At 44.4% G+C, this 22,874-nt stretch overlaps 1 protein-coding gene across 2 annotated transcripts in view; it reads right to left on the bottom strand.

Annotated features, from left to right (window-relative positions):
* ESPL1 (extra spindle pole bodies like 1, separase) overlaps positions 1-22,874 on the bottom strand; it is a 434,914-nt gene that overhangs the window by 191,820 nt on the left and 220,220 nt on the right. For both annotated transcript variants that reach the window (XM_069230952.1, XM_069230951.1), the window contains exons 18-20: positions 20,233-21,350; positions 19,154-19,559; positions 2,477-2,650 (exon numbers count right to left, since the gene is read on the bottom strand). In XM_069230952.1, coding sequence (XP_069087053.1) covers positions 2,477-2,650; positions 19,154-19,559; positions 20,233-21,350 — 1,698 coding nt within the window. The remainder of the gene's footprint in view (positions 1-2,476; positions 2,651-19,153; positions 19,560-20,232; positions 21,351-22,874) is intronic.

Genomic DNA, 22,874 nt, shown 5'->3' with positions numbered 1-22,874 from the left:
GGTTAATCTTTTCTAGGGGTTTAGGATTGAAATATTGGATTCAAACCTTTTTATAAGAGGCATCACAAACAGCAGCTTAAGGCACAAAGGTTGACAGGGCTGAAATATCCTTTCACAGCAACCATTTCAAGGACTTGTTGTGCTAATAAAACAAACTAAAAAACATCAAAAGGTTTAGATTGTAAACAGGTAATGTCAACGGCATGTTACTTGCAATTGAGGTGCCCAGTGGAACACGATAGTGACGCCCTCTGTCACTGGTCCTTTTTACCCTCTGTATGAAATCCCTGGGAGAGAAGATCAGGGAGGATCCACAAATTTCTGGAATCACCACAGAACACCAGAAACTTAAGCTGGCTCTCTAAGAAGAGAATGTCATGGTTGCCCTCTCACTTCCAAACAACTCAGTCCAAGCCCTCCTAAGACAATTCTAAGCATTTGGGAGGGTCTCTGGTTTTAAGATGATTATCTAATAAATTGCAAATTCTTAACTTCACCCTGCAGTGGGATAAGTTAATATTTAAACACCTATTTCCTGTTCTGTAGGCACGAAACAAGATGCAATGCCCGTGATTCAAAATACACCCCTCACCAGAGAAAATGGTGAAGCGTAACTAGATTGATCTTGTCTCCACCGTCGGCAAAGACTTGCAGACCTAGCACACTGGGGACTCTCCAGACTGGAAAGGACTGCAGCTGTCAAAATACCTTTTACCCAAAATTATCTTATGTTATGCAGACACCCCCACTACAACTACCATTACATCTTTTGTGTAAGTGGCACCAGGTGATTGAAGCATTTACCGGGGGAGGCAAGAAACTCGCAAGGCAAGAAGGAGCATATTTATCCATGGCGGAGGGTGGTGGAGGCATTCTTCATCTCTCCAGTTATTATCTAGCCGCCCAGTTGAGATACCTAGTTGAATGGAATAGGCCCCTGACAAAACACTGGTGCTATACTGACCAAACCATAGCAGGGATACACATTTGGAAAATAACATGGCTCCCTTAACTTCGACCTCAAGGTATACATCCCTCCTGATGTGTGAGCAACGGTAGAGGCCTGGGACAGCACTGCCACTTATGAAGGATTATCTTCACACCCCTGCACACACGCATTATTGGCAACCCTGCTTTGCTCCTGTGATGACAGGGGAGGAGTACTGCAGACGCCACAGCAAAATGAATCTGTGGGTATGAATTGGAGAAATGGAGGTACATTCATACTAAACACAGAGTAACTCACCACACAATCTGACCCCATGCCAGTCTGTCTCAATGTCCCTTCGAGACATTGTCAGGGCAGATGAAAAACAAACGCTTTTCGACTCTGAACAAAAGCTCCTGACTCCCCCAAATTGCTAGCCCAAAAGCACTGAAAAGCAGAGCTAGAAAGTTCCTTGACTCGCATGGAACAGTCTGGCATTTAATAGGACTTGCCTTTCAGAACAGCAGGAAGAAAAGTGATACTCAGAACAACTCATTATTTGTATTATACCCCCGCTAGGGTAGTGAAATGAAAATCCGTTAATTCTGAGGGATTTTGGTGTAACTGTGGGAGCCCAGGCACATTGACTTATCTTCTCTGGTGATGTCCCAAACTCAAGTGGTACTAGGCGGAAGTGCTGCAAGACAAATTAAATTTTTGAATCCAAAATTCCATGTTTCTCTAGTTATGTTCTATTGGGCTTCCGATCAAACTTACTTTTCCACTGCACACCCATAAAGGGAAATCGATTGCATTAGCCCTATGTGCGGTTAAACAAGTACTCAGGTCTAAGTGAGGTAAGGACAAGACTCCAGAACACTAAGAGTGGCTGCACAAACCTAGGGACCTCATAGGTATGGAGAAAATTACTTCCTCCCCGGACAACAAATTACAAGTGTTTGACAAAAAATGGGGGTCTTGCGTAACTTAATTCCACAAGAGTTCAGGAAAATCACACACCCTAATTACTTAAGACTTCTGTGACAAACTACAAATGCAGTCACAACTTCCCAAAGGTGCACTAAGCACCATGGTGGGGGCTGGTATTTCTCCTCAGTGCCCAAATCCAGATATATATCCCACTTACCTCTCCTATATCCCTTACCTTTAACCAGTTCCCGTCCTACTTTACCCTTTGTTTTGTCTCACCGGTCAATAGTAGATAAGCGTATGTATTTTGGTAAAACAAAAATAATTTAAAAAGCGGGGAGACACATTTGGGACACTTTACAATTTGACAATTCACAGGGACATTGAGGCAGAACCTAACAAAAGTGAGAGCTTCAAAATAAAGGCTACTCTGGCCCTTTACTATTTAACAAATTGTGCACCAATACAACAAACCCCTAAATACACATGGGCCCCACAGGTAACACCTGAAAAAGGAGCACAAAGGTTTAAGAGCATCAATTCCAATGATATCTCATTCGGCTTCACATTGCACTTATTCATGAAGGGAAGCACTGGACGTTCCAGATGACTACTTACTGATTGCAGAATGCAGGGAGGAGGAGAGGTCCTGCATGCTGAAGGGATTCTGGTCAACCCCTTTCTCGTCTTCACCTGGAAGCCAGTTCTGTAAGTCCGAACTGGCATCACGTCTCAACACCTCACACTCACCGTCAGCACCATCCTGCATGGTGGTGGTCCTTTTCAGTCTACCTGTGTAGAGAGAGAAAGTTAAATAGTTGCCCTGCCAATCACACATGGTACCTAGTCCATCAGCTTTACTGATTTAGCGAGATCTGCTTTTCGGGAAGCATGAACAAAATCTCCGACAGTCAGATTGAGACAAATGCCACACAGATAGCAAGAAAAACTGAGGTTTTAAGGATTTGTTTTCTGTTTCAAACTGCAAGACATTGCTCAAATATAAACCTAAAGCTTCCACTATACTCATATGCCGATAAAAATACTTCCTTTTAAGAATTAAGGAAAGTATCTCTGCAAGACTTTGGGACAACACTTTGGAGGTCAATTATTACAGCTCTGCTACAGGCAGGAGTTTCACTTTCAGGGAACAGCCACTGTATTACAGACCAAATTGGCTACCTCCATCGAATAGTGAGGCATGCATTAAGGAGTGAACCATATAGTTTTATCAGACTCAACGACTGAACTAGAAGGCCTCCTCTTCATAACAGGAGGTTGAGGGAAGAAAACAATCCTGCAAAAAAAAAAAAAAAAAAAAAACACACTATTGGGTAGCTGCAGTATAGGAATCACACATCCTAAAGCATATAGTCAGTGGGTCAGGTACCAAAAGTAACTTATTGTGTGTAACTGTGCTCACATGGAATCTACTCCTTGCTACCAATGGGTGTGCACAGATCATGAATTAGTTTTAAGGACTTTTGTTTGGACTTTATGAAGGTGGCTTTGGTATCAATACTTATAATTGAAAAAAAAGCTTGATAGACTGCATTTCCTGCTCGGGTCAAGTAAAAACAAGGTGCTTTTAAGAAGAGACAGCAACACTCCTTGATCCTGCAGCCAATATATAGCTGTATTTGTAAAGGTCCTACAATGTTTAACCAGTGTAACTGATTTCTACATTGTATGTTCTTCTCTGATATTTAAACACTCCAATAGCAAGAACGAGCCATGTTCCACTTAAGACAAGAAAACTACAGATATTAGAAAATAGTATCTGCTGTAAAAGTAAATGGGTCTATATGCAGCTGCTTTGCAAATACAGTAGCAGTGCTCCTTAAAGAAACTTAAATCGCAGCTTTACCTCCTAAACAATAAGCTTTCACTATGAGTGATAAAGATTTGTAGGCTAACAGGTCAGATTTATCCAACAGAAAATCCACCCTAAATTGCACTGTCTAGAATTAGGCCTTCCTGCTCAAAAGAGGTCGAAATCTTTAAAAAAGTGATGTCAACTGACATGCTTTGATTATCTTCAATTCTAAGACTCACTACAAATGCGGTCACAACTTCCCAAACTCAAAGGGATGTTGGCCATGGTAGACAATAAGATCTACTGGAATGAGCCCAATTGTATAGACTACTTTAAGACACTGCACCACCGATCCTTGTGGTGGGGACTGTTTCTCACTACTCCTTGGTCAGACTCAAATTTTGCCCTCTTTCACTCCAATTTCCCATAAACAAAACTATCCTCCCTATTTTGCCCCTTGTTTTGCTTCACTGGCCAATGTTTGTGAGTATGTTTAATCTGGTAAAACACAAATCGATTTGAACCATAAAACAGGAGAGCCATTTGTGATGCACTGTTTCCCCTTTTGCCATGTAAGCAGGATAATGCTTCAAAATTCATTGATTCATTGACACGGAGACAAACCCTAACAAGGCAGAGAGCTTCAAAATGAATGCCATACTGTCCCTTTACTGTTTAAAAAAATTGGCACAGAAAAGACAAAATTCTCAATATGACTAACACCAACAGGTACCACCTAAAAAAAAGGTGACCAGTATAATAGCATCAATAACAATGAATGCTTATCCGGTTTCACATTGCATTTATTCATGAAGAGAAGCACTGAAGTTTCACTTAAGTATTGAATGGTTTCAGAATACAAGGAGGAGAGGGTTTGCATACTGAAGGGATTCAGGTCAAGTTCTAGGTCACAGGTTTGGAAGAGAGCTTAATAGACCACATTTCCAGCTTTGGGTAAAAAAAAAAAAAAAAAAAGAAAGTGCCTTCAATTGGACTGTCTAGAATTAGCCCAACCATTCCAAAGAGGACATAATCTATGAAAATAGATTTTAATCGAACAGGACAAAAAAAACGATGAATTAAAATCAAAGGACTACCTTAAAGTGTAACATGTAGAAGCAGATCTTCCTGTCAGAGAGGGAAGATTCATGTGCACCAGTAAAGAAATGGCTTAACATGAAACTCTTTAGAACAATTTAAACATTTCTCACTACTATCCCATTTGAAGGAAACTTTGTACAAGTCCGGAGTTGATAGAGCGTGAGTCTCATGAACTCTGGGAGCTGATGATACAGCTATTCAAAAAGGAGTCTCAAAGGACAAATTTTGTAAGCTGGCTTTATGAATAGGTGATTAATTTAATGCAAAAAAGGGGGACAGGGAGATTAATGGTCCAGTGTACAGCCTCCTGAACGTAAGGACTATACAACCAGTATAAGGTACACTGTTCCAACAAGGCAAGGAGACACAGGGAGACTCTTGGCAGGAGAATAGCCCTCACACATCCCATAGGATGTCAAGCTTCATCACTAGGCCTGCTCCTCGTCAGAACGGCGCTGCAATGTCTGACGGGCAACCCTAAAAAGGTGGGCTCTTAACCGGAGATCTTTTTCCCCAATGGAAAAGAGCCTAAAAAAAAAAAAAAAAAAAAAGGTTTTCGGCACAGGCAGGAGAGAGGAAAAACAAATTATAAAATTGGCTCTATGCTGACAAACATCAAATTTATTAAGTCAGAAGAAGGAATAGGCTAAGATTAAAAGCCAAACAAGAGACTGCTGAAGGAGATAATGACCATATGCACTCTTACATCAATTAAATCAAGAAAAAAACAGGACATTATCCTATCTCTTCTAATACTGGGTCAACATGTTTCGCGTCTCAGGGGTCACCAAGGATCCAATGACGCTTCATCAGGTTCAAAAAAAAAATTCTTAACTTCTCCTAAGAACAGTACAAAGACCTCAATGTGACTTCAATTGGTAAGTATACTAAACTCCGGTCACTTTCTTCAACCAACTGCACGTCTAGTTAGTATAGTCAAAAGGTCACCCTGTGGAGTAAGGACAAAAGCAATAACGCATGCCATAAAATGTGATGCATATACAACAGTCTAGTAGTAATTAGAAAAACACCATAGTAACATTGTACTCAAAAGTGGTGTGGAAAAAATGTTTATGATTAAATATGCACAGGGGTGCCCGTCAGACATTGGAGCGCCGGTCTGACGAGGAGCAGGCCCAGTGATGAAGCTTGACATCCTATGGGATGTGTGAGGGCTATTACTCCTGACAAGAGTCTCCCTGTGTCTCCTTCTTGCCTTGTTGGAACAGTGTACCTTACACTGGTTGCATAGGTGATTAATTTAGACAAGGCCACATTAATCTGACAAGGAATTGGTCCATGAATTAGGAAGGGTTGAAGCATTCACTTCCTCAAATAAATCCTTTTTACAGATACAGTTACTAAACAAGTACAAGCCCAATTTAGCCATGTGCAGAAGAAATAGCAAGGCTCATTTCCAGTAAGTGAAAAGGTAAAGTTTGTTGTCTTATGCTTAAATGAATACCTTCAGTCCTTAAACATGGTCGCATGGGTGGTTAATGTTGAGAAAAAACAACAACAAAAAAAAAAATACCCCGCAACATGAAGTCTTTCCTTTCACGAACCAAGTAATAAGTCATAATAGAAAACTGAAAGAAGTTTCATCAGTGCAACACACATAATGAGAAGTATGGATTCACCGGATTACATGATCCAGAGTTTACTGGTCCCTTAAACTGAGTGGAACAAGTGCCTAATGAGGATGAAAACTAAAAATCAAACCTTCTGATATGAATTCTGAAAGATCAACAACTTATTGAAGCTAATTTAACAAGTTTCTTACCTTTGGTAATGCCCTTTCTGGTACAGACTATCTAGCTGCAGATTCCCCACCTGTTGAATATTCCCCAAGGTACAGAATGGATCCAGAAAACCCTCAGCAGTACCTTGGCACACAGTCAGGTGACACTGTGCGGCTCCGCACGGATGTCATTTCACTCCAGAAATGAGGTGCAGAGCCTATATAGGTGCTATCCCACATGCTGAAGTCAGTTGTTTTCGAGGGGGCTATGAACGCATATGCAGAGGACCAAGAGCAGATTAGTAGCAACTAGTGTGCAGATTCCTTAACCTGGGATCTTATTAATGGATAAAGACCAAGCACAGAAGTGGGAGGATTGAAAGGTTGGTGAGGAATCTGCACCTAGAGTCTCTACCCCAAAAGAGCATTAACAAAAGGTAACTTGTTTTTCAGATATGCTTCTAGCCAGATTCTTCACCTTTTGACTAGATACCAAAACAGTACCTATTTGGAGGAGAGTCTGTGAATGAGCTCAAGCCATAGAGCCATGCAGGACTGAGCAGAAAAAGGAAAATGTTAATTACCCAGTAAGCATCTGTTTGTGGCATGCAGTGCTGTAGATTCACATGCTCCTGCCATCTAGTGTTGGGATCAGTGTGTTACAATTTATTTTTCTTTGAAGAAGTATTTGAGTCACAGGATTGAGTGATGACTCCTTTTTGGTGATACTGCCCCTGGGTATCTACTCCTTTGTTAGATTGTTTTCTGGCAAGCGGGTAAGAAAAGGAGTGTATAGGAAGCAAAAAGAAAGGTGTCTATGCAAATGTAACTACACATGTACAACTATATACAAGTATAAAGTAACTGAAACGGCCACAGGTGTTTGGGGGGGGGGGGAGGGTGGGACATGTGAATCTACAGCACTACATGCCATGAACAGATGCTTACTGGGTAAGTAACATTTTCCATTCGACGACCTGTGCAGTCGTAGATACATATGTTCGGCGTAGACTGTAAAGCAGTCCTTAAATAAAAACAGTGCCTAGGCTATGGGAGCTGCAGTTGACTGGAAAAGTGTTCTTAGTACTGCTTGGCCTACGTTGACTTCCTGGTGTGCAAGTACATCTACAAAATAGTGTTTTGTAAATGTATGTGGTGTAGACCATGTAGCTGCATTGCATGTGTCAGCTGGTGGTATATTTCCAAGGAAAGCCATAGTGGCTCCCTTTTTCCTGGTGGAGTGTGCTCTGGGAGTAACAGGAAGTTGTAATTTCGCTTTAGCATGACAAGTATGAATACAATTTACTATCCACTTCACTACGCTATTCTTTGTTATTGGATTGCCTTTATGAGGTACTAAAAAAGCAACAAAGAGCTGTTTAGTCTTTCTAAACTCTTTAGGTCTATCAATATAGAACATTAATGCACATTTAACGTCTAGAGTGTGATGAGCTCTTTTGGCAACTGAGTCAGGTTACAGAAAGAAGACAGGAAACTTAATGGATTAACTGAGTATGAAATTGAGAGACCACTTTATGGAGGAATGGGGAGAAGAACCATCTTGTACCAATGTATTTGTAGGAATGGTTCTTCCAGGGTTAGGGCCTGGAGATCACTAACATGTCAGAGATGCGATAGCGACTAAAAAAAGCCACTTTCAATGAGAGATACTGAAGAAGACATGAGTAAAGTGGTTCAAAAGGAGGATCCATAAGCCTTGTAAGGACAATGTTTAGGTTCCAAGATGGTGCAGGGGGCAGTCTTGATGGAATGACCCGTTTAAGACATTCCATAAATGCTTGAATTACTAGAATACGAAAGAGGGATGTATGTTGTCTGTTCTGTAAGTATGCAGCTATAGCTGCAGGATGTAAGCAAATGGAGGTGTAAGCTAAGAAAATTAGTTACCTGTAACCGAGTTCTCCAGTATTTGAATCTTTCATAGATTCACATGCTTGAATCATTCCCCATCGTCGAGATGGGAGCCCCCGGTACAATTACACAAGTAGTGTTGAAATATATTAATACAAGGGCCCTAGGCCTTTTCAATTTAATAGTCTATCAGTCATTTTAAGAAAAAGGACCAAACTTGAGCATCCACCACCCAGACACCACCACCCTCTAGAATCCTCCTAAGAGAAGCTCCAGCACCTCATATTTTTCAAGCACAAGTGCAGTAAGTGGGGGGGGGGGGGGAAAGAGGAGGAGAGTGAGAGACACACACACACAGATGAAAGTGAGCTTCTCCAGGGAGGCGGGTGGGTCGCATGTGAATCTATGAAAGATTCCAATACTGGAGAACTACAGTTACAGGTAAGTAACTAATTTTCTTACTCCAGTATTGGAACTTTCATAGATTCACATGCTTGAATCAGAGTAGCAAGCAGTACTTATACACACACACACACATATATAAATATACATAAAGCAATACTTCAAACAAAATATCATCTTTTAACCCCATCCTTACTTCTCTCCCTTTTCTCTTCTTTTCAAACATGAAAAGCATTGGATCCGTATCCAAAAGTAACAGACAAACAATGTGCATACCTGATCTAGGATGGAGGGATGAAAGAGATGGCTCACCTTCACCTGAAGAGGTTCCTGGGTACTGCCTAACCCACTGCTACCTCTCCCTGAGACAGTGCTTCCAAGCAGTAATGTCTTGTAAATGTATGGCAGCTTTTACATGTCGCTGCTCTGCAAATGTCTTGCAGGGGAATCCCCGCAAACATCACTGCTGAGGAAGAAACTGCCCGCGTAGAGTGAGCACGGACCGAGGAATGCAGTGGTTTGCCCGCTGATTGATGGCATAAACGAATGGCTGAGGAGATCCATCTGGCTATACTCTGCTTGGAGAGCGGTTTACCTCGTCTGGGTGCATTGTAAGCTACGAACAATTGATTGGAGAGGTGAAAGGACTTGGTTCTGTCCAGGTAGAATTTAACACATCTCTAAATGTCTAAGGAGTGTAATGCTCTTTCCGCATGAGTAGATGGATGTGGAAAAAGGGTTTCAACAACTAAGGGCTCATTCATGTGGAAATCCAACGGGACCTTCGGGATGAAATGCGGGTTCGTGCGTAGCAGTAATTTGTCTTGTTTGATCTGCAAGAACGGCTCCTGTATGGAGAGGGCCTGTATCTCACTGACCCGTCTGGCTGATGTGACAGCCACCAGTAAAGCAACCTTCCAAAAAAGGAATGTCCGAGAAGCACAATGGATCGGTTCAAACGGATGCTTCATTAACTGTACTAGGACAATATTCAGGTTCCACGAGGGAGGAGGAGGTCTGAATGGAGGAAATACCCTGAAAAGTCCTTATAAAAATAATTTGATTAATCTAGAGAAAAACAGCGAGTGTGAAGAGTCTGAACGCCTGTATGATGCTATTGCCGCCAGATGCACCTTTATGGAGGAATGTGCCAGTCCTGATTGCGCTAAATGCAATAAATAAGGCAATAATTGTTCTGGTGGTGAGGACAGTGGATCAATTTGCCACTGGTGACACCAGAAACAAAATATTTTCCATTTGCAAGAATAAGCCTTATTAGTGCTATCAGCTCTAGCTCTGGACAAAATGTCCCTACATTTCTGTGGGATATTCCGATGTGCAAACTCCCTGTGCTCAGGAGCCATGCTGACAATCACATCGACTGAGAATCCGGGTGCGATATTTGCCCTTTGTTCATTGTTAGTAAGTGCAGAGACAGGTTCAGCGGAAATGTGAGGCTTCATTGATGGAAGAAGCTCTGCAAACCAGTGTTGGCAAGGCCAGTACGGAGCTATCAATCAGGGTGCACGGCTCTGCCTTCATCTTCGTGAGGACTCTTGGGATCAATGGAATTGGAGGAAAGGCGTAAGCAAAGATGCCTGACCAAGCTACGGAAAATGCATTTCCCCAAGATCCCTTTTAGAGATGCCAGCTTGCGAAGTACTGGCATTTGGCGTTCCACTTGCTGGCGAACAGGTCGATTTTGGGCGTTCCCCACTGGGAGAAGATGTAATCCACTGTGGACTGGTCCAGCTCCAATTCGTAGCAGCTCGATCTTTGTCTGCTGAGCAAGTCTGATGCCTTGCTGCGAGGCCCAATTCCAAATTGATATAAACTGCTCTGAGCTCTAGCAGATTGATGTGCATCGCCTTCAACTCTAGTGGCCACTTACTTGAAGATCTTGCAAAACGGCTCCCCAGCCCTCCAGAGAGGCGTTTGTAGTAATATTCCACAGAGCTTTACGATGTAGAAAGGAAAGGCCGACAGACAGATGATGCTTTTGAGACCATCATGTCAGAGCTTTGACTATTGCCGGGGTTATGCTTACCCGATCTTCGAAGCTTCCCGAAATCTTGAGCCATTGAAGGTTGAGTTGCTCCTGTAGCAGACGCATTTTTAGTCTGCAGAGAGGAACCAGAGGTATGCATGATGACATCATGCCCAACAAGGATTTGAAAAGGCGAACTGAAATGGAGTTTCTTCCCTGTATCGACTTTGCTATAGTCAGTAACTTCTGTTCTCTCTCTACTGTGGGACACACCATGGTGGATTAAGTGTCCAGGTTTGCCCCTAAAAAGGTGATACTGTGTGATGGTAGAAGTTTGGACTTCTCCCAGTTGATGGTGAGGCCTAAAATGTTGAGTAAGGAAACGCACTGTTTTGTTGATCTGCGCGCTCCTGCTTAGGTGTTTGCTTCTATCAGCCAATCGTCGAGATATGGGAATATCTGGTGTCGCCTCCTCCTGAGGAAAGCTGCAATTGGCGCTAGGCATTTGGTAAATATCCTGGGAGCGGACTTTAGGCCAAAAGGGAGGACACGAAATTGAAAATGGCTTCCAGCTACCATGAATCTCAGGTACTGTCTGTGGGTTGGGTGGAGGGAAAGGTGGAAATATGCGTCTTTTAGGTCTAGGGTAGACATGAAATCTCTCTGGTTCAGTAACAGAAGGACATCCGGTAGGCTTATCATGCGGAACTGCTTTTTTATGTAGATGTTTAATTCTCTTAGGTCGAGGATCGGCCTCCAGTCCTTCCACTTCTTGCGAATGAAAAAACCTGGAATTAAAAAAAACGTCCTCGCTTTGACAGAGGTACTTTCTCTATATCTCCTTTGAGGAGCATCTTGTTGATCTCCCTCTTGAGCTGTTCTGGATACCTTGATGGAGTCCTGCGAGGAAGGAGGTAGTTGGATAAACTCCAGAGTGTGGCCCTGTTTCACTAATTGGAGGACCCACTTGTCTGATGTGATTACTTGACATTGCTTGAGAAACAGGGATATCTTTCCGCCTAAAACCAGAGGAGGGTTGGATGTAGCCGGAGCCTTGGATGTATCAGACTCTACGAGACGAGTCCTTAGCAGGGCGAGCTGAGTGTACATAGTGCCAGATCTACCATAAGCTGCTTGTGGTGGTTGTCTTTGTGGGTAGTATTGACGGAACTGCTGAGAGGAGGAAGGATAGGTTGAGTATCTATATTGCAGATAGCCTCCTCTATATGAAGGCAGTCCACATCCTCTAGCTTGAAAGGAAGGCTTCCAAAACTGGAGAGTCCCTAACAATCTTGCTGTATCCGTCTCGGAATTGATAGATTGTAAGGCCTCATCAATATGTCTACCAATTAATGCTTGGCCATCAAAAGGTAGGTATAAAATCTTATTCTGTACCTCAGGCCGCAATGATGTAGCCTTTAGCCAGCCTTGTCTACTAAGTACAGGCGCACCTGCGAGCTGGCGAAATGCAGTCATGGCTATGTCCATTGCACAGTCTATGAGCTCAGCTGACGTGCGCTGACCTTCCTGCAACGTCTTCCTTGCCTCTGATCTTCTATCCTCCGGCAACTGGTCAATATGCGGGGCGATGTCTGGCCATAGCTGTCTGTCATACCTGGCTAACACTGCTAGGGAGTTAGCAGCTCTTATCACTAGGCTAGCCTTCGACAAGAACCTCTTTCCAATATTGTTTAGACGTCTACCCTCTTTGTCAGGAGGTGCAGAAATCGGAGCAGACGGATTCTTGGACTTCCTCTGTGCCGCCTGGGCCACCACAGAGTCCGGATGAGGATGACCAATTAGACATGCTGGGGCATCCTCTGGTGCCTTGTATTTTTTTTTATCTAGTAAGGGCAGTACTGCTGTGACAGTAGCGGGGTTGTGCATAACTTTTAACCCTTCTTCCCATAAGTAGCTGACCAGTGGAATAGAGCGCACAGATTTGTGGAACGGCTCTTTAAAATCATATAGGAAGTAATCTGTTTGCTTGGACGGCATTGGCAAAGCGAAACGTTTAGCTGCCCTCTCCAGAAGATTATGAAATCCCCCGATGTTGTCTGGAGGGGAATCCACCTTTGACTGGTAAGGAGAAGGAGGAGCAGGAATAATGTATTCATCCCACTCCGAATGAGTGTCAAGGAGCTCCCCTTCTTCATGATCACCTTCCGACATGTCAGTGTCCTGAGGTAAAGTCATATCCGGCGTGGCCACATTTGTTAGGGGCAATGAGGTCGTTCTCTGAAGTGGAGTGGTAACCCCGGAGACAGGCTACAGCGGAGGTTGCTCCCATGAGGAGGAAAACACCTACTGTAATTAGCCAGCATCGCTCGGAGGTCAGATAGCAACGAGGTTGGAATGTATGCCCCTTCCTGATATTGGTGATCTCCTCCATAGTACTGAGGGTCATGCGTCTCATCAGATTAGTCTTCGTCCTGATATTTGACGTTCAATTGAGAGGGGCTATGGGCTGTTCCAAATGGACCCTCGTTGTCAGACTCTTCATCCCCCTCTAACAAGTGAACTGGTATGAGCGGGGTCACCTTACTAGGTGAGGTGTGCTTTGGGGCTAGTCTTTCTTGTTTTTTTATGTTGTTTTCCCCTCGTCGACGGCGCAGATATAGTCTTCGTCGACGACGAACGCATGGAGATCTTGATCGTCGACAGCCTTACCGAAGTCTACCGTCAACGATGGTAAAGCAGATACCGTTGTTACCGCCGTCGACGATGAGGTGTAGATCTTCGTCGACGATGACGTAGTCGACACTGCTCTCATCGGCGGTGTGGCACTCGTCGTCGACGAGGTCTTAGATGGTGGAACAGTGGAAGTCGTCTTAGACGGTCGAAAAACACTCACCGACGGTCTCGTTGACAAGTCCGGCGTCAACGGAACTGACCCCCTTGACCCAGCCTGTAGCATCTTTGTGACCTCCCGGGTCCCCCCCCATTGAAAAGCGGTTGGTGCCCTATGCTGTGTTTGCACCCTGCACCCAGCCACCACTGTGCTGCTGCAGGTGTTTTTGGTAATGACCTGTAGCCCCCCTGGTTCTGACCTAAATCCCAAAGCCTGTGTCTTGAAACCATGGGTACTTACCTCCAATCTGTTTTCTACTGAGCACCCCCAGTCCTCATACGATTCCACTGAAACCCTGATGCTGACTTTGACCTCTTCACCCAGCCAGCCCGTGTTGCTGGTGGTGCACTTTTGGGATCAACTTAAACTATGACCTGTGGACATCCTAACCCCCAAAGACTGGGAGTATAAGGCCAGTACCTACCTGTAAACTGTGTTATCACTTTTCCTCACCTAGGACTGCATTGTAAACTGATTTATCTGCAAAACCCAAAACAAAGAACATTTGATACATATGTCTGATACCTACTTACAGCTGTACTTACCTGCAACAAAGACCTTTTGGTTCTAGTAATAAAGTAACAAAATATATTTTTGCTACATAAAAACATTGGCCTGGAATTAGTCATTTAGTGTGTGCCTCATTTCTTGACTGTGTACAGCAAATGCTTTGACTACCCTCTGATAAGCCTAATTCATTGACCACACTATCACAAAAGAGAGCATTAGTATTATCTACTTTAGCCTCTGTTAAGCCTATGGAGAACCACTGGACTCCGTGCACACTATACCTTATTGTTGTACAGTATATACAAAGCCAGCTCCTATAGCTGGTGTGCCCATGTGGGAGCTACAAGGATGAGAGGAGTTTGTCATTCCTTTTCTAGTGTGACGATCAGGCAGAGAGAGGAGGAAAAGTGTAGGCAAATATCCCTGACCAGTTCATCCGTAGATCGTTGCCCTTAGATGGAGGGTGCGGATGGGCCTGAGCGGGCCGTCTTTTTTGGGAAAGAGGAAGTACAGAGTATACTCCTGTTCCTTGGTGATGTGATGGAACTGGATTGTTGGCCATTTGAGAAGAAGGGATTGTACTTCATGTTTGAGAAGAAGGTGGTGTTCTTGAGACAGCCGGCGAGGAGAGGTAATGTTTGTATGAATGGTAATGTTGTATAGCCATTTTAGTGAGGTCTCTGGGCACGTTAATTTTAGCAACTAGGCCGACCGCTTGTGCCTTTTAGCCCAGTCACATTTTATTCTGCTTCATTTTTATTATTTCAGAATAAGACACATTTGTGGTGCTTCAAGGCTACAGCGAGATAGGGTTGCCGGCACAAGTGGTACACTGCGTCTCCAATGTTCACAGAAACCCACATCCTTACGTGGGGACATTTTCTCAGAACATCATCTGTTTTATTATAGAACACTTCTCTGACCCATGCACGTTAGAGGGAGATTTCAGCCAGATGACCAAAACTGCATGCTGATTGACTTTGCTACAGCTCCTTGCTGAGACTACTAGTTCCCTGGCCTACATAGGGATGATGTCTAGAGACAACAGGCTTCCTTTCTCAGGTGTTGGAGATGAGGTCTTCCCAGGTGGGAAACCTGAAGGGCGGATTAGGGCTTATGCTGTGCTCTAACATAGCTTAGGGAGGAACTGCATATATTACGCATGGTGACAGTATGGTGGGGCTGTTCCTGTGTCACCTTTCTTGTCACCATTTTGCTCCTATTATGTTTCATCACGCTAATTATTGCAATTCACTGTTTACAAGTTGATGTAGAGGCAAAGGTTGCGGCGCTCTTACCTCTGCCTTGTGTGTTGTTACCGCCATATGTGCCTCTATAGAAGCCACGTGAGTAGGAGCTTGAAGGCTGCCTGGTCTGAGAGGTGGAGGTCTCTGAGGATGGTGGTTTGTAACCACCTCTGAATGTGGGGCCTTTACAGTATCCTTGTCTTTTTACAGCTTCTCAAAGGTGAAGTCCACTGGAGGGCTGAAAAGGTTCCCCTAACCGAAGGTCATGTTTAACACTGTATTTCACGCCTCAAGTTTAATACCTGCATGTAGGAAGCTGGCTCAGTATATACTATACCAAAATTAGGTATAGTATGCACAGAGTCCAGGGGTTCCCCAGAGGCTAAAGTATGAAATACTAATGCTCACTTTTATGGTACAGTGGTTGAGCAATTAGGCTTATCAGAGGATAGTTGAACGCATTTGTTGTGCACAGTCAAGAACGGTTAACAGGTACGAACACAAATTATGATTCCTGTCTTCGGGGTTAGGATGTCCACAGGTCAAAGTTTAGGCTGACCCCAAAAGTGCACCACCAGCAACACAGGCCAGCTGGGTGCGGAGGTCAAATTTGCCATTGAGTTTACAATGGAATCCAATTAAGACTGGGGGTGCTCGGTAGAAAGTAGATTGCAGGTAAGTACCCACGGTCCAGGGCACAGGCCTGGGGGATTTAGGCAAGTACCAGGGGGTGGAGGGGCACAGGTCTACACCAAAAACACCCTCAGCTGTTCAGGGGCAGATGGGTGCAGCGTGCAAACAAAGAGCTGGGCACCAATGCTCTTCAATAGGGAGACCCCTGGGGTCACAAAATATGCTGCGGGCTGGGTCCAGGGGTTCGGTTCTGGGAAACCAGAGGCTGGACAGGTAGATGAGGCACCCGGTGGATGTTGCTGGACTGTATAGGGGTCTCCTTGCGGGGCAGGTATGTTCGTCCGATCTGGTCGAGGCCAAGGGGGTCCCTCTGGATGCAGGCTGGCAGGTGCCACTGTGTTGGCCAGGAGGGGTCAACCAAGGGTTGACTCAAGGTCAGAATCACATGGGGACCTTTTCTGGACTGGTGGGCCACCTGGACTCGGGGCACGGACGTTGGGTGCAGAGTGTGCAGGGCTTGTGGATCTGGGGTGGTCTCTGGAGTCTGAGGGCTGCTGTCCTCTGCTGGGAAGGCATTCCTCTGGGGGTTTGTAGAGGTCGCTGGTCCTGCACGATGCATTGCCTTCTCGGAGCAGGGGTCTTTGAATTTGCAGACAGGCTGGTAGGGCTGGGGCCAAGTCAGTTGTAGTCTTCACCGCTGGGGTCGGCTTGGCAATCCTTCATTTTCTTTCTTTCTTTCTTCTGGAGATCATCAGGAATTTGGTGAGTAAGGTTCAGGGGAGCCCCAAAATACAGGATTTATGGGCATTACAGGGGCCAGAGGGCAGTAGCCAATGGTGACTGTCCCGGAGGGTGTCTATACCATTCCTGTGCCCACTCCCTTTGGGGAGGAGGGCACATTCCTATCCCTATTGCCCCTCGCCTCCAAACCAAGGTGGAGGATTCTGCAAGAAGGAGGTCACTTCAGCTGTGGACACCTTAGGGGTGTTCCCATTTGAAGTGGTCACTCCTTGTTTTTCCTAATTTTCCCACAAGACCTGCTGCCAAAAATGGGGCTTGATCTGCCATCTCAACTAGCTGGAGTGCCCAGGGCACTGTAACAGGAGGCTTAAGCATTTGAGGCTCACCACCAAGCGTTACCGTTCCTGCAGGGAGGTGTGAAGCACCCACCCAGAGCAGGCTTTGTTTCTGACCCCCAGAGAGCAAAAGGCTCCCACCCCATGGGGCCAGAAACTTGTCTGTTAGTGGCAGGCTGGCACAGACTGGTCAGTCCTGCACTAAAGGGTTAGGAAAAATACAAGGGGATCTCTAAGATGTCCTCTGTGTGCATTGTATAATAAATTCAACAGTGGCATCAGTGTGGATTTATTGTGCTGAGAAGTTTGATACAAAACTCCACAGCCTTCATGAGCCATGGTGTTCGTAATGACAACTCCCAGCGAATGTACTTAACATGACCACACTGCACTTACAATGTCTAAGAATGGACTAAGGCACTGTAGGGGCATATTGCTCATATAGCTATGCCCTCATCTGTGATATAGTGCACCCTGCTTCAGGCTGTAAGCCCTGCTAGAGGGGTTACTTACCTGTGCCACAGGCAGTGATTTGTGGGCGTGGCACCCTGAAAGGGGTGCCATGTCGACTTCACCTTTTTTCCCCACCAGCACACACAATCTGCAATGGCATTGTGTATGTGCTTGGTGGGAGGTCCCTTAGGGTGGCACAATACATGCTTCAGCCCTTGGGGACCCTCCCTGGTCACAGAGCCCTTGGTACCACTGGTACCTTTTACAGGTAACTTACCTGTGTGCCATTTGTGGGAACAATGGTACAGTTTATGTAAATAACACTGGTGCTGGGGCCCGATTAGCAGGATCTAAGCACAAACAGTCACGTTAGCATCAATACCAGGCAAAAAGTGGGTGGGGAGGGTAACCATGCCAAAATGGGCACAGCCAGCCTTGCAGCAGTGTCCGCAGCATTGAGGTCAGATCTAATATGAGTTGTTACTGTCTGTCCTGCTGTGACAATCTGTTGTCCCCTTTTGCGTGTTCATCTGGGAGATATTGGAGGAACTCCTCCATCTCATCCCAGTGAGCCTGATCGTATCTTGCCATGAGGGCTTGTGAGATGGCGATGCACCAGTGATTATCAGCCTGCGCAGCCATGCTGTTACCTGTTGCGTCAATCTTTTTACTCTCCTTGTCTGGGGAAGGAGAGTCCCCTGTGGCCTGACTTTTGGCTTGCTTACATGTAGTAGTAGCCACAATGGAATCTGGCAGGTCCTGGGACCTTTTGTAGGGTGGATCAGAAGGAGTGCGTTTGTATTTTTTGTCATCTCTACCGGTGATCACCCTAGAGCAAACTCATTCCTTAAAGATTTAGTCAGCATGACAAAGCATGCAAGGGAGCATAGGGAGGAACTGGATATCCCTCTGACTGGACGTTAGGGTATCAAATAAATCTAGATCAATGAGGTCCCTGTGAAGCTGGACATTGTGAAAAGAGGCTGTAGGGCTATCACCTGCCGTTAGGATGCAGCATCCTCTGGAAGTGAGGGTCATGCAGGGCACAGATCTGGGTCTGGATACTGAATAGCATGGGATCAGGGTCATATGTATCCTGAGGATCTGGGTCTGGTTGTGTCCCACCTAAATCACCCTCTCCCCCTCCCCCACCTCACCCCATGAATAGCAAGGAACCCTGTGCTGTGAAATCTCCTACAGTAGGGGAGGCAGATTAAGGTTGGTGGGGTGGGGGTAGTAGTAGAAGCATGTGGTGGAGAAGATGAAGGGGGGAGGATGAAAAGACGTGTGTTTAGTGGTAGCCTTGTTCTTGGCAGTCTTTGGGGGAGGGGATGTGTCCAGGGCCTCCTGAAACGTGAATTTGCATTTAAAGGTAACAGGGGGAGAAGCAATGATGTGCCCTGGGCAGCTCATGCAAAGGTTTACCAGGACTGGAATGTAAATTAAAGTTTGTTGGGATTTTAGTCAGACATTGAGTTTTGGGCTTTCATGATGTTTCTCTCATACAACAAAGCAATTTTATGATCTGGGCACACCAGTGAGCTCCAAAATCGATCCAAATTCCTTCCAAAATCAACCCACATTCCTTACAATTGCTGCATCTTACCTGTGGCAGGCTTGTCCTCTCCATCAGATCCCCTAAGAACCTCAAAGCTGATATCAAATACATACTCAGTCTCTTCTTGTATTGCTCTCAACACCTCTACTTCATCTTGAAGAAGGTGGGCGCGTCCTCGAGTCACCCTTTTGGCAGCTGTCAGAGTCTCCTTTTCGCCTGCTATGGGGTCTGTCTCCTTGTTACCTGGCCTTCCTTTCCTCTGACATCGTCCACTGTTACTTTGGGAATTCTCTTCAACTCTACTTCTGTCTGTCGAGTTCTTCTTGGTCCTTGTCCTACTATAGGTGACTGTCTTCTCCTTTTTATCTACAGGAAAAGGTAGGTTGGTCTTCGAAATTTTCTCCTTTTCTTCTTTATCCAAAGCTTCTGGATCACTTTCATCACTAAATACCACCTGAGAAAGAAGTTTAAGAGGCAGTGTTAGATACACCAATTCTCAAGTCATACCTGATCAGCTGTAATGGAGTCGTAAGTGATAAATGTTCAGCAATGTGCTTAGCATCTAGGAAAAACAAACAGCAGATAGGACAATTCTGAGGACCCACTTAAATAGCAGCACTGGTTTCTCAGAATCATATTACAATGACATAAATGGCCTTTAATTCAGAGGTGCCACCACAACATAAAAATATACTACAATTAATCACTACATCATCCATTCATCTACAGTAAATACATTTCTAACAAAAACATATGGCGCATACAAAGCTGGTATGGGGTGACACTATCGTTCCTCCTCCACAACAAGAGGAAGATTTAAAAATAAAATGTAGATGCACATTGGGTAGTAAGGACCATGTAGCACAGTGGTTCCCGGCCTTTTGACTTCTGTGGACCACACTTTATCACAACTGGACCCCCCCCCCCCCCCCCCCCCCCACTGAGTCATTACTGAAAGCTGGGGACCTAATCTGTTAATATTTAATTTTCTAAGCAGTCGCAGACCACCCCTGAGGAGGCTTTGCAGACCTGCAGTGGTGCCCGGACCAAAGGTTGTGAACCACTGATCTAGCATCCTAGAGCATACACCAAAACTTTCAAATTAGCAAAATCTGCTCACTTCTTACCTTGAGTCGAGACTTCATTTTCCGGGAAGCCTTTGGCGCCCTGGCAAGATGTTTGTCTGCTGGAAGAGATTCTTCATTGAAGACAGTGAACGATGTTTTGGGTTGCAGAGCAGCAGGAAAATATTTCTGTACAGGTGTGTTAACAGCAGACGTTGACTTGATAACAATAGTTGGGACCTCCGTGTCAGAGTCATCCAATGAAAATGCATCCTTGACATTTACTGAGAGAGGTACAACATGCTCTTTTGCTGTTGAGCCCTTCCTTTTACGGTTGGCAGAGAGCACTGCTTTTTCCCCCTTTACAGCTTGCACAGCCTCATTCCAGCTAATTTTCATGTCAGTGGTTTTTATGCTTTTCTTTTCGGTAGCAAAGGAGCATGATGTGGGTGGATTCCAAATCCACAGTGGAGAGAAGATGTCTGCTACTGGATCACCATTCCCAGAGGCCAAGTTACAAAGTGAAGTTACAGCTTTTGCAAGCAGAAGGTTAGCTTTGCAATGTTCAAGACCATAAACACCATTAGAGGAAATAAAGCTCAGACCAGCTTGTATATACATGCTTATCATTCTGTGATGTTTTGCACCAGAGTTCAGAGATGCTAGACTGGTATATATTTGAGCCAAGAGTCTATCTGCCAATCTCACTGTTGACAGCCCTTTAATATCTTTCTGACTAGAGTCTCTAGGGTCCTGAGAAAGGAATCTGCAAAGAACATTGGAGAAGCGGGAGGAGAAACACACACAACGTTGTAATGCAGCTCTCAAGAGACTAGAGCCGTCACAGTGGTTTCCAAAGGCCACCTGCATTTCAGCAAATGTCATTGCCCAACGAGTACACAACACAGACAGAGACAGGTCAGAGCACAAAGAACAAGTGCAATTGTTGGGATGTGAAAGAAAGCTTGGGTGTTTCTTTTGCTTCGATTTCAAAACAGGTGAAGATGATAGTGCACCCTCCTTGTCAACTGTTGCAACATCCACAAATTCTAGGGCACAGTACTTTAAGAATCCTTCTTCCTCAGATGAGCCAACATGACCAGCAGTAAGTTCTTTACTTATTGCTTTCCTCTTCTTCAACTTAATCTTGATTTTATCCTGTTGTTCATTAGACCTAAAGGCTGCAGAGGGAAAAGAAAGTAAACCAAGCACACAAAGTAGATTAGATTGAATGATACACTTTGCTAAACTGCTAATCAGAGTCCCCCTCCCCCAGCTTTGCTCATGAACACTATTCTTGCAACTTTTTCCAAATAGGACTGCTGAGTGAAATGTTAATTACTTAATAGCAGTTCTCACCTACAGGATCAACTATCTGGCATGCTTACCTGGCTCTATGTATCTTCGTTGGCCTGTAATAAAGCTGCATATTCATTTCTCAATTTTTTTGTGTGCATGGACTTGTTTTTTCTTAATGGTCAAAGGGTACTTAAATTGTACACTAAGGAGAGCAGCTAAGGCAAACAAGACCTCCAAGTTAAAATAGTTACACCATAACCAAGCACTGAGTCCATCAAATATATAACTGATAAAAGATTAAGGCAAGAAGCAAAAAAAATATATATATAAAACACATACTGCAGCTACACAAACTTAACAGAATACACAAATCATCAATCAAAAAAGCTAAAAAAAATAAAATAAAAAAAGTACTAATCAGACAGAATTCAAAATGCTAAATCTACAACCAAGGGGTTTTATAAAATTCTCAATGAATTTCGAAAACCTACATGCATGGAAGAAAGTCATCCCACTACTCAAGATTTCACAAACAAATTGGCAACTCACTACACAACTGAGGCAAACACACTGGACTACTATTTAAAACAGAAGAAAACCATCAGCACCAACCCCTTTCCTAAAATACCCTCTAAGAATAAACCAACCCAGCCTCTACAGTCCTACCAACAAATATCCCAAGGTAAATTTATGGATTTGGTCAAAGCAAGCAGGCCTTCCAGTTGCCCTTCTGACTCTTGCCCACCACAAAACTTCAAGAACATTCTTCTATCTAATTCTGCTGCCACACCTGTAAGAAGAATCATCAACAACTCTTTAACTACAGGAACTTTTCCTGTAGACCTGAAAAAGGCATACATACGACCATTATTAAAGAAAACAAACCTAGGCCCGCAAAACCCCAACAACTAAAGACCAATCACAAATAGACCTTTCCTGGGCAAATTGATAGAAAGAGCAGCATTCGCCCAGATGTCACAATTCATTGAAGACAATTCTATACTTTCAGACTTCCAAACTGGATTCCGCCCAGGAAGAGGCACTCATAGCAATCTGGGATGATCTTAAAAACACAGTTGACCGCAATGGAGTTGCTGCACTACTTCTCTTGGACCGCTCGGCTGCCTTTGATATGGTCGACCATGACACCCTAATTGAAAGACTCCACGAAGACGGCATATAAGGGACTGCTCTCGACTGGATTACTTCCTATGTTAAAAAAAGATCTAATGTCATCTACTCGCCCCCCTTCTCGTCCAAACCCTACCTCACAAAAGCAGGGGTCCCCAAAGGATCAATCATCTCACCTTTGCTTTTCAACATCTACATGATATAATTACCAGAACTGATCAATGATTTCCATCTCACATGCTACAAATATGCAGATGACACACAAATACTACTTA

Source organism: Pleurodeles waltl, chromosome 4_2 (assembly GCF_031143425.1).
Source record: "Pleurodeles waltl isolate 20211129_DDA chromosome 4_2, aPleWal1.hap1.20221129, whole genome shotgun sequence".
NCBI lineage: Eukaryota > Metazoa > Chordata > Amphibia > Caudata > Salamandridae > Pleurodeles > Pleurodeles waltl.
The sequence above is the reverse complement of the archived record's forward strand: the minus strand, read 5'-3'. Positions and strand labels throughout refer to the sequence as shown.